The sequence below is a fragment of the Scyliorhinus canicula genome, chromosome 26 (genome assembly GCF_902713615.1).
Source record: "Scyliorhinus canicula chromosome 26, sScyCan1.1, whole genome shotgun sequence".
NCBI classification, from domain to species: Eukaryota; Metazoa; Chordata; class Chondrichthyes; order Carcharhiniformes; family Scyliorhinidae; genus Scyliorhinus; species Scyliorhinus canicula.
The window spans coordinates 11786015-11797473 of record NC_052171.1 but is presented as its reverse complement, the minus strand read 5'-3'; the positions used below and the strand labels follow the sequence as shown (position 1 = coordinate 11797473).

General features: G+C 50.8%; 1 protein-coding gene across 2 annotated transcripts in view; it reads right to left on the bottom strand.

The window, feature by feature from the left end:
• Nucleotides 1-400: 400 nt before the first annotated feature.
• The window catches only part of il1b (interleukin 1, beta), an 84999-nt gene continuing 73940 nt past the window's right edge, over nucleotides 401-11459 (bottom strand). Inside the window, exons 1-6 of one of the 2 annotated variants that reach the window (XM_038785665.1) lie at nucleotides 6161-6347; nucleotides 5403-5469; nucleotides 4120-4390; nucleotides 3728-3892; nucleotides 2462-2595; nucleotides 401-992 (exon numbers count right to left, since the gene is read on the bottom strand). In XM_038785665.1, the coding sequence (XP_038641593.1) occupies nucleotides 780-992; nucleotides 2462-2595; nucleotides 3728-3892; nucleotides 4120-4390; nucleotides 5403-5469; nucleotides 6161-6216 (906 nt within the window). In that variant the 5' untranslated portion in view covers nucleotides 6217-6347 and the 3' untranslated portion in view covers nucleotides 401-779. Of the gene's footprint in view, nucleotides 993-2461; nucleotides 2596-3727; nucleotides 3893-4119; nucleotides 4391-5402; nucleotides 5470-6160; nucleotides 6348-11459 lie in introns of those variants that run through there. The other variant, XM_038785664.1, reaches the window with a different exon arrangement.

Below are 11459 nucleotides of genomic sequence, written 5' to 3'. Positions count from 1 at the left end.
GCGGGACTCGCTCGGCGTCCCGGCGATTCTCCCATCCGCGTTGGGGGGGGGGGGAGGAGAATTCCGCCCCACCATCATCCTCCCAAAATGTATCACCCGAAAATCTTTCGCATCGAACTTCATTTGCCGCCTATCTGCCCACTCCACCCACTTGTCTATGTCCTTTAGAAGTTGGACACTGTTCTCTTTTCTGTTCATAGCCCCCTGCACACCAAGATCTAGATCATTAAAATATATTAGGAAAAGCAAGAGTCCCAATACTGACCCTGGGGAACACCACAACAAACCTTCCTCCAGCCCCAGAAATATCCATTGACCGTCACTCTCTGCTTCCCATAATTCACCCAATTTTGTATCCACGTTGTTACTGCCCCTTTTATGTGCCAGAATAACCAATGTGTTTGAAAAATAACTCAGTTTATTGAAGAAAAGACTTTATCCTCCAGTACAGTAATAAATTAATGACGATCGTAAATAATAATAAATAAAATGTAAATAATCGTTTGTGTTCACGTTTCAAAACACAATAATTTAGTTTCGCTAGTTTTTAAATACAAATAACATAAATAAAACAGTAGCAAATATTGCCACCTGTACTTTCCTGATATTACTTACATAAATTATTTTGGTTACTTTAATTAAATAACAATTCTATCAGTTGCCGATTCGACACATTTGACTCAAATGGGTTTAAAGTTCTGTACTTAGTACATACACGCGCTCTCTCTAAACCAACTTGTCTGATTTGGGTTCTAAACTACACTGGAGTTGAGGTGGTCTCAATCAGCTGTGAAGATGGTGATCCGCTTGTGATTCTTTTTCTCATCCAACTCGATGGGTTGCCTGTTCCTCCTGGAGGTGCTGACATACCAGCCTCGGTACATGGCCGATTCCAGCTCAAAGTGCAGGCCAGAGCTCGAGACTTTCTTGAAGAACACGAAACGGAGCAGATCGGTGGTGCTGCTGATGTTCTGCAGCTTCCTGTCCCATTTCTGTGCGCATGGAAAGAAAAAGAGAGGACAGATTTAAATACAATTATTCTTCCAGGGAGAGGCACGTTTAGCTAAGCCCTAATTCCCGAGTAAGATTCACAGCTCGACAGCAAAGGGATACGATAATCAAAACTAGTTTTGTGGTCATTAGAGTTTTAATTCTGGATTTGTTTTTTTTATAAGGTGTGGGAATGGGGCATGTCCACGTTGACTCTAACCAACTTTTACAGATGCACCATAGAAAGCATCCTATCTGGCTGCATCACAGCCTGGTATGGCAACTGCTCGGCCCAGGACCGCAAGGGACTTCAGAGAGTCGTGAACACAGCCCAGTCCATCACACGAACCCGCCTCCCATCCAATGACTCCATCTACACCTCCCGCTGCCGGGGGAAAGCGGGCAGCATAATCAAAGACCCCTCCCACCCAGCTTACTCACTCTTCCAACTTCTCCCATCAGGCAGGAGATACAGAAGTCTGAGAACACGAACAAACAGACTCAAAAACAGTTTCTTCCCCGCTGTTACCAGACTCCTAAATGACCCTCTTATGGACCGAACTGAACTCGATGCATTTCTCTACTGTGTAGTACTACACTCTGTATGCTTCACCCGATGTCTATGTATTTACATCGTGTATTTATGGTATGTCCTATGTTTATCATGTATGGAACGATCTGTCTGGACTGTATGCAGGGCAATGCTTTTCACTGTACCTCGGTACACGTGACAATAAATCTAAATCTAGAAGAACAAATAACAAAGAAAATTACAGCACAGGCCCTTCGGCCCTCCCAGCCTGCGCCGATCCAGATCCTTTATCTAAACCTGTCCCCTATTTTCCAAGGATCTACTTCCCTCTGTTCCCCGCCAGTTCATATATCTGTCCAGATGCATCTTAAATGATGCTATCGTGCCCGCCTCTACCACCTCCGCTGGCAAAGCGTTCCAGGCACCATCTGCGTAAAAAACTTTCCACGCACATCTCCCTTAAACTTTCCCCCTCTCACCTTGAAATCGTGAAATCTAATCTAAACCTTAAGCAAGGCTGCGGAACCCTGATTTCCAGGGCCCCCATGGTGGGGTTTAGAGCTGGAGTGAAGTGGACAGGGTCTGTCCTCTAGCGTGTGTAACTTGCGCAGTACGAACAAGAGCTAACAGGCCGATCCCTCAATCCGCAGTGATATGTCAGGCGGCAGCTCTTGTGGCACAGTGTGTAGTGTCACTGCCTCTGGGCCAGAAGCCCCCGGTTCAAATCCCACCCCAGGACTTGATGGCCAAGGAAGATGTGTTCATCGGGCGCAGTAAGAATGGGAAGGATTCCTGGCCAAATCATGTGACGGGACAAACATTGAAACCCCCGTTATCCTGGTTACACCAGGCCTCCATCAATGTTGCTATAGTAACGCGGGCCTCCCTTGGTTGGTGAGTCCCCACTCCCATTGGTCAGTTAACTATGGAATCGCTCACCTCCAGCTGCACTCTGGGGCTGTCTTGTGTTCCCACGCAAGAGAGGAATAGATTCTGGTTGCTGATTGCCATGACGACGGGTAAATCATCCTCAGTGGTTGGCGTCGTCTTATAGTACCTCACATCCAGCTGAACTGTAAATTGAAGCAAGGCCATTTTAGTACAGAAGTCAACGTGTCTTGTAAGCAAAGTGATCAGAGGTTTTGACTGGTTCGATGTCATGTTTTTGAGCGATACGGAACAGATGTCAACCATAACCAGTCAGGAACGTTGCAACTGTCCTCAGCAGAGATCTGCCAAGGGCAGTTTGTCGAGGATTCTGCTCCATATCCTGACCTTCATTAATTAGGTTCAGTTGCTCCCACACGCGCCACACAATAGCCTCCTGCCTCCCATTAAGAAGGGCAAGTGGGTAAGATCAGAGAGTCATAGAAACCCTACAGTGCAGAAGGAGGCCATTTGGCCCATCGAGTCTGCACCGACCCTCTGAAAGAGCACCGCCCCCACTCCCGCCCCCCCCCCCCCCGTCCTATCCCGTAAACCCCATCTGGGCAGATGCAGGAAGGGCGTTCCTGGTGATGGGGGAGTCCAGAACCAGGGGTCACAGTCTGAGGATACGGGGTCGGCCATTTTGGACAGAGATGAGGAGAAATTCCTTCACCCAGAGACTGGTCGGCCTGTGGAATTCGTTACCCCAGGAAGTAGTTGAGGCCAAAAAATGGAATGTTTTCAAGAAGCAGTTAGATATAGCATTAGGGGTGAAGGGATCAAAGGATATGGCGGAGGGAAGGTGGGATTAGGCTATTGAGTTGGATGATCAGCCGTGATCATAATGAATGGGAGAGCAGGCTCGAAGGGCCGAATGGCCTCCTGCTCCTATTTTCTAAGTTCCGATGTTTCTACGTTTCCAATGTTTTGGACACTGAGGGCAATTTATCACGGTCAATCCCACCTAACCTGCACATCTTTGGACGGTGGGAGGAAACCGGAGCTCCCGGAGGAAACCCGCGCCCAGAAGTGGCTTAGCCCCAGACAGGGGCTGGTTTAGCACACTGGGCTAAGCAGCTGGCTTGCAATGCAGAACACGGCCAGCAGCGGCGGTTCGATTCCCGTACCGGCCTCCCCGAACAGGCGCCGGAATGTGGCGACTAGGGGCTTTTCACGGTAACTCCATTGAAGCCGACTGGTGACAATAATCGATTATTATTATTATTATTATTACTATTAAGTGAATCCTCATGAATGAGAGAGTTGAGATGCACCCACCTGCATCCTTTGACTGCTGTAAGGACATAGCCAGGAGCTGGAGGTTCTCCGAGAGGATCAAGGATCGATCCTGATCGTCCGTCAGGTGCTCCTGTTCGCTCCGCATGAACCTGAAAGAGCAGGCCGCCTGCTCGACTTCGCCGTAGCTGGTGCAGGTGATGGCATCTGTGGGCACAGACACAAACGGTTAATTTACGATGGCGAGCGAAGAGAGTTGAGTCAGTGTGCGACGAATCTGGGAATGTCGCTTCTCGTTAAGGTTTATCGCCCGGATGCGCTGATCAGCCTGACCTACCTTGAGATTGCCTCCCTCCGGGACTCGGGATCACCGTCAGCAGAAGCGCCCACCCACCCCCACCCCCAGTGCTGGTAGACAAACAGAAGCCTCTCACCTTCCAGGAGCGCATCGAAATTCCCAAGCAAGTCGGCATCCGTGAGGGAAGGTCCGTCATATACCCAGCCGTCACGGGAGGGCCGTTTCAACTTCAGTTTGAACTTCTCCACGGCCAGGACTAACATGACGGCCTGCTCCAGCGAGAGGCTGGCGCTGCCGACGGCGGAGATGGCCGAGGACGTGCCCGTGATCTTCAGCTGGTAACTCCCTCGCTCGGCTCGGCAACAGGCACCATCCGTCTCCGTTAGGTTGGGCGAGCTCTCGGGGACCTGCGAAAAGTCAGAGGACAGAGTCAGATTCCACCCCCTTGCTGCAGAGCGACAAGATTCCCCTCCCTCTTGGCCTTGTTACAACCGCGAAAGTTTTTTGTTCATTCGTGGGCCAGAATCTGGGCCAGAATTTGTTGCCCACCCCTAATTGCCCTTGAAGTGGCTCCTTCGGCCATTTCAGACAGGTAGTTTCAGAGTGAACCACATCACTGTGGGCCCAGAGTCACATGGAGGCCGAAGGACAGCAGAACAAAGAAAGGTACAGCACAGGAACAGGCCCTTCGGCCCTCCAGGCCTGTGCCGACCATGCTGCCCGTCTAAACTAAAATCTTCTACACTTCCGGGGTCCGTATCACTCTATTCCCATCCTATTCATGTATTTGTCAAGATGCCCCTTAAATGTCACTATCGTCCCTGCTTCCACCACCTCCTCCGGCAGCGAGTTCCAGGCACCCACTACCCTCTGTGTAAAAAACTTGCCTCATACATCTCCTCTAAACCTTGCCCCTCGCACCTTAAACCTATGCCCCTGAGTTATTGACCCCTCTACCCTGGGGAAAAGCCTCTGTCTATCCACTCTGTCTATGCCCCTCATAATTTTGTTAGACCTCTATCAGGTCGCCCCTCAACCTCCGTCGTTCCAGCGAGAACAAACCGAGTTTATTCGACCTCTCCTCATGCCACTGGGCCATTGCATCGCCTGATTCAAACTAGGAGGAAAAGCCAGTTCAAAACTGGTCAAATCCCAGCTAAAACCAGTAGCAAAGACACCGGTGTTGCTGGAGTTCCGTGTTAAGGTAGAGACGACCCGTTTGGCCAACTTTGACAGGAACCATCACTTCCAAATTTTCATGCTGCTTCTTTACAACCCTATGCCCTGGCTTGCTTTGCGAATGTCCGTACAGGTTGGCTATGTACTGACAGAGGCTTACTCTAACTTTACCCCAATGTACTTCAGGCCCTCCTTCCAATCTCGGGCCTATGGGATGACAGGGGAGATGAAAACTCTTACCTTGATCTGGGGGCAGGTAGTCGGAGACGTGAGCCGTGAATCCTTGGTGCGTTTGACGCTGAAGGTTCTGTGGATATGAATGAAAACACGGAATGAGAATACTGGTCTGACCTCAGCCTAAAGATGAGCAGCTTCGGTGGATTGGCCAAGATCAATTGGCCCTTAGTGTCCAAACGTTGGGTTGGATGGGGTTATGAGGTAAAGGGCAGGGTTGTGGGGCTAGACTCGATGGGCCGAATGGCCTCCTTCTGCACTGCAGGGACTCAATGACGCACATCAGGCCCACAGAAACGGAGACTTGGATTGAGTGCGGTTGAGGTGGGAAGAGATCCTTTCGCTACTATTTCTAAGTTCAAGTCCAACAGGTTTGTTTCAAGGAAGGAGCAGTGCTCCTGAGGGAGGAGCAGTGCTCCGAAAGCTAGTGATTCGAAACAAACCTGTTGGACTTTAACCTGGTGTTGTTAGACTTCTTACCGTGCTCACCCCAGTCCAACGGCGGCATCTCCACATCATGGCTATTACTAATGATTACCGTTTCCCCATACACTCTAATCTTTATCTGCAACACTCTGGAATAATCAACGACCAGGGGAACTGTCCCCAATTCCATTCCTTAGCCTGGAGGCTACAAATGAACTACGCCTTCAATTTGAACATGCCAGAAAATCATTCTGTCGTTTGCAACTGCAGGTATCCAGGTTCCAGATCGAGCGGTTGCTTAATTCAAGCTGAAACATTGAATAAAAGCATCAGCTTACCTTCGTGGTTCATGTTCAACTGTTGCAATGGTCACAGGTCCGGTTTCTGTTCTCATGTTTCGCTTGAAGTTATTCGTTGTTTGCAGTTCGACTCGATTCTGTTGTTGTATGCACAACCAGTCTGCAGACCCTCGTTTTATACAGTGTGTGTCCTTCACAAGCTCCTCCCTCCTGGGGCTGGCTGCTTCCTTTACTGTGGTTGGGAATTTTGCGATTGCGTAGCAGACTTTTAGAAAGTTCCACAACTTTTTGGGCAGTCCCAAAATGAATCTGCCCTCTGCTGGTTCCCACTCAAAGTTGGAATACCAAAACGAATATAATGCTCAGGTAATTTTAGTCCATTGATGGTGTCTGGGTGTTATTTAAGTGTGAGGTATTCATAATAATCATCTTATTTAGTGTCATAAGTAGGCTTACTTTAACACTGCAATGAAGTTACTGTGAAAAGCCCCTAGTCACCACATTCCGGCGCCTGTTCGGGTACACAGAGGGAGAATTCAGAATGTCCAATTCACCCTAACCTGCACATCTTTCGGGACTTGTGGGAGGAAACCGGAGCACCCGGAGGAAACCCACGCAGACACGGGGAGAAGTTGCGGACACCGCACAGACAGTGACCCATTGGGATCATTAGGGTAACAAGTCTAAAAACCAGCTAAACTGCGGCTACAATTCTGAGTTCCTCTCCCCCACATACTGATACCTATTTTCAACAAATGAGTTTACAGATATCCGTTTGCTTTCTCAATTCAGATTTGTGTTCCGCGGAAATATACCTCAGTAAGTCAAGTGGCCATAGTCCCAGATGACCAGAGGCTGCTTTCCCCTGTGAGGGGGGGGAGAGCTGTCTGGTGGTGATTTAGCCTGAGGATCACCACACCTCAGGCCAGGAGCGAGGTTGAGAAGGCCGGAGCCTTTGTGAATGACCTCAGCTGGTACGGGAATTGAACCTGTGCCGAAGCCCTAGCTCTGCATCACAGATCAGCTCTCCAGCCGGTTGAGCTAAACCGGCCCCAGCCCTCGCCTCAGTCAGAAATGTTGTAAAGGCTCATTAGAACAAAGAACAAAGAACAAAGAAAATTACAGCACAGGAACAGGCCCTTCGGCCCTCCCAGCCTGCGCCGATCCAGATCCTTTATCTAAACCTGCCGCCTATTTTCCAAGGATCTACTTCCCTCTGTTCCCCGCCCGTTCATATATCTGTCCAGATGCATCTTAAATGATGCCATCGTGCCTGCCTCTACCACCTCCGCTGGCAAAGCGTTCCAGGCACCCACCACCCTCTGCGTAAAAAACTTTCCACGCACATCTCCCTTAAACTTTCCCCTCTCACCTTGAAATCATGACCTTTTGTAATTGACACCCCCACTCTTGGAAAAAGCTTGTTGCTATCCACCCTGTCCATAACTCTCATAATTTTGTCGGCCTCAATCAGGTCCCCCCCTCAACCTCCGTCTTTCCAACGAAAACAATCCTCATCTACTCAACCTTTCTTCATAGCTAGCACCCTCCATACCAGGCAACATCCTGGTGAACCTCCTCTGCTCCCTCTCTAAAGCATCCACATCCTTCTGGTAATGTGGTGACCAGAACTGCACGCAGTATTTCAAAGGTGGCCTAACCAAAGTCCTATACAACTGTAACATGACCTGCCGACTCCTGTACTCAATACCCCGTCCGATGAAGGCAAGCATGCTGTATGCCTTCTTGACCACTCTATCGACCTGCGTTGCCACTTTCAGGGTACAATGGACCTGAACTCCCAGATCTCTCTGTACATCAATTTTCCCCAGGACTCTACCATTGACCATATAGTCTGCCCTTGGGTTAGATCTTCCCAAATGCATCATTATGTGACATTTCAAATTTAACGGCGCAGAGGGCAGATGGTGGAGGAGTATGTGTGTCAGGACTGGCTAGTCAGCCAGAGACCCAGGCGAAGGCTCTGGGGACCTGGTGTTGAATCCCACCACTTCAGATGGTGGCATTTGAAATATCGAGGCCGGAATTCTCTAATCCCGCGGCCAAGTTCTGACGCCGGCGTAAAAAGCGGCGTGAACCACTCCGGTCCTCGATAATCAGGAATGCTCCCCTTCCCAGGGGGCTAGGTCGCCACCGGAGTGGTCTCCGCAGCTCCAGCCGGCGCGGAATGGCCGACGCGAGTTCGCGCATGGGTTCCCGTCTCCGCGCCGGCCCCCCCGGGCAATCTGGTGGAGCCCTATAGGGGTCCGGCCCAGAGGAACATAGGCCGCCACGGAACCTGCCCGCCAGCCGATCGGTAGGCCCCGATCGCGGGTCAGGCCAACGTGGAGGCCCCCACCCACCGCGGGGGGTCAGATCCCCCCTCCGGGGTGGCACCCACAGACCCACCTACCAGGTCCCGCCGTGTGGGGCCTGATGAAATGCGTCTTCCTTATGAATCCTATCGGTTGCTATGAAAACAGTTTCTGGGAGTGGTGTCCAAAAACCTTGACTTGGCCAAATGTGTCCTTGGTCTGTCTCGCCTCCTTATCTTGTCGGATGTCGGTAACGGAGTTATGGGAGGGGCCTGGATAGGCCTGATATCGGTAAAGGAGTTATGGGAGGGGCCTGGATAGGCCTGATATCGGTAAAGGAGTTATGGGAGGGGCCTGGATAGGCCTGGTATCGGTAAAGGAGTTATGGGAGGGGCCTGGATAGGCCTGATATCGGTAAAGGAGTTATGGGAGGGGGCCCGGATAGGCCTGGATTTCTCCTTATCTTGATGTTACTTAGACTTAGACTTAGAACAGTACAGCACAGAACAGGCCCTTCGGCCCTCGAAGTTGTGCCGAGCAATGGTCACCCCACTCAAATCCACGCATCCACCCTCTACCCCAACCCCCTTAACCTTACTTTTTAGGACACTACGGGCAATTTAGCATGGCCAATCCACCTTACCATGGGAAACTGCATTATTTTACTGTCTTGCTTGATTTTAACACTCCATTTCATAGAATTTACAGGGCAGAAGGAGGCCATTCGGCCCATTGAGTCTGCACCGGCCCTTGGAAAGAGCACCCTACCCAAGGTCAACACCTCCACCTTATCCCCATAACCCAGTCACCCCACCCAACACTAAGGGCAATTTTGGTCACTAAGGGCAATTCATCACGGCCAATCCACCTAACCTGCACATCTTTGGACTGTGGGAGGAAACCGGAGCACCCGGAGGAAACCCACGCAGACACGGGGAGAACGTGCAGACTCCGCACAGACAGTGACCCAAGCCGGGAATCGAACCTGGGACCCTGAAGCGATTGTGCTAACCACAATGCTACTGTGCTGCCCTTCCTTATCTCTGCCCGATGCACGAAATCTGGGTCAAAGGAGTGGCTAGTTTCCTCAGCTAAGTGCGTTCTTGTGTAAGACGGTATTCCCTGAGGTGTAATTCCAGAATTGCAAAGGGATGGAAAAGTACTCGGCCTGGCCCACAAACAGGGATTGTCCCTTCAACTGTGCATTCAATAGGCGTCTCCTCCCTTTGTCGTGCCTTGTAGCTCAGTCTCGAATAACCTGCTCTGGTTTCAAACACCCAGCCGATGTGATCAGCGGCATCAATTTCCTTCCAGCGAGATGACGGAGCCTGCACAGAGCAGAACCCAGTCACCCTGAGGGAATGTTCTCAGGAAGCTGTGACCTGCCATTTCATTCTGAGCTGATTAACCTCGCATGCAACCAGCTTCCTCAGCTTACACTGTGCGCTGTTGCACCACACATTGACGGGCGGGAGGGGCGGCTTAACGGGAGTGTGGATAATTGGCGTTTCATAAGCGCTACAAGGCATGCACTGCATGCCGCTGGCCAAAAAAAAAGTGTTCATCGGAACTGAACATTGCGGAAAACAGGAGACGCCGACCCGTGTTGCGAATCCTCTGTTCGCGTGTAGATTGAGGGCTGGTTTAGCACAGTGGGCTAAACAGCTGGCTTGTCATGCAGAACAAGGCCAGCAGCGTTCAATTCCCGTACCGACCTCCCCGAACAGGCGCCGGAATGGGGCGACTCGTGGCTTTTCACAGTAACTTCGTTGAAGCCGACTCGTGACAATGAGCGATTATTAGGGCCTCACGGTAGCAATAGGCAGCAGGGTAGCATGGTGGTTACCATCAATGCTTCACAGCTCCAGGGTCCCAGGTTCGATTCCCGCCTGGGTCACTGTCTGTGTGGAGTCTGCACGTCCTCCCCCTGTGTGCGTGGGTTTCCTCCGGGTGCTCCGGTTTCCTCCCACAGTCCAAAGATGTGTGGGTTAGGTGGATTGGCCATGATAAATTGCCCGTAGTGTAAGGTTAATGGGGGGATTGTTGGGTTACGTGTATACGGGTTACGTGGGTTTAAGTGGGGTGATCATGGCTCGGCACAACATCGAGGGCCGAAGGGCCTGTTCTGTGCTGTACTGTTCTATGTTCTATGTTCTATTGTTAAATCCCAATGTGTGGAAATGTGGGATGTGGGTTGGCCGACATACAATTTACAGTGCAGAAGGAGGCCATTCAGCCCATCGAGTCTGCACCGGCTCCTGGAAAGAGCACCCTACCCAAGGTCAACACCTCCACCATGTCCCCATAACCCAGTAACCCCACCCAACGCTAAGGGCAATTTTGGACACTACGGGCAATTTAGCCTGGCCAATCCACCCTAACCTGCACATCTTTGGACTGTGGGAGGAAACCGGAGCACCCGGAGGAAACCCACGCACACACGGGGAGGATGTGCAGACTCCGCACAGACAGTGACCCAAGCCGGAATCGAACCTGGGACCCTGGAGCTGTGAAGTCATTGTGCTGCCCCCAATGCTACCGTGCTGCCCTGATCCTAGCTGTTATTAATAAACAAGGGGACATTGCGTCTGAGCTCACCACTGGAGATGGTAGCACAGCGGTAATATTCCCATGGTAGTGTGACAGTGGTCTGGGCACATGCTCTGAAGACATAAGACCATAAGAACTAGGAGCAGGAGTCGGCCATCTGGCCCCTCGAGCCTGCTCCGCCATTCAATGAGATCATGGCTGATCTTTTGTGGACTCAGCTCCACTTTCCGGTCCGAACACCATAACCCTTAATCCCTTTATTCTTCAAAAAACTATCTATCTTTACCTTAAAAACATGTAATGAAGGAGCCTCAACTGCTTCACTGGGCAAGGAATTCCATAGATTCACAACCCTTTGGGTGAAGAAGTTTCTCCTAAACTCAGTCCTAAATCTACTTCCCCTTATTTTGAGGCTATGCCCCCTAGTTCTGCTGTCACCCGCCAGTGGAAACAACCTGCCCACATCTATCCTA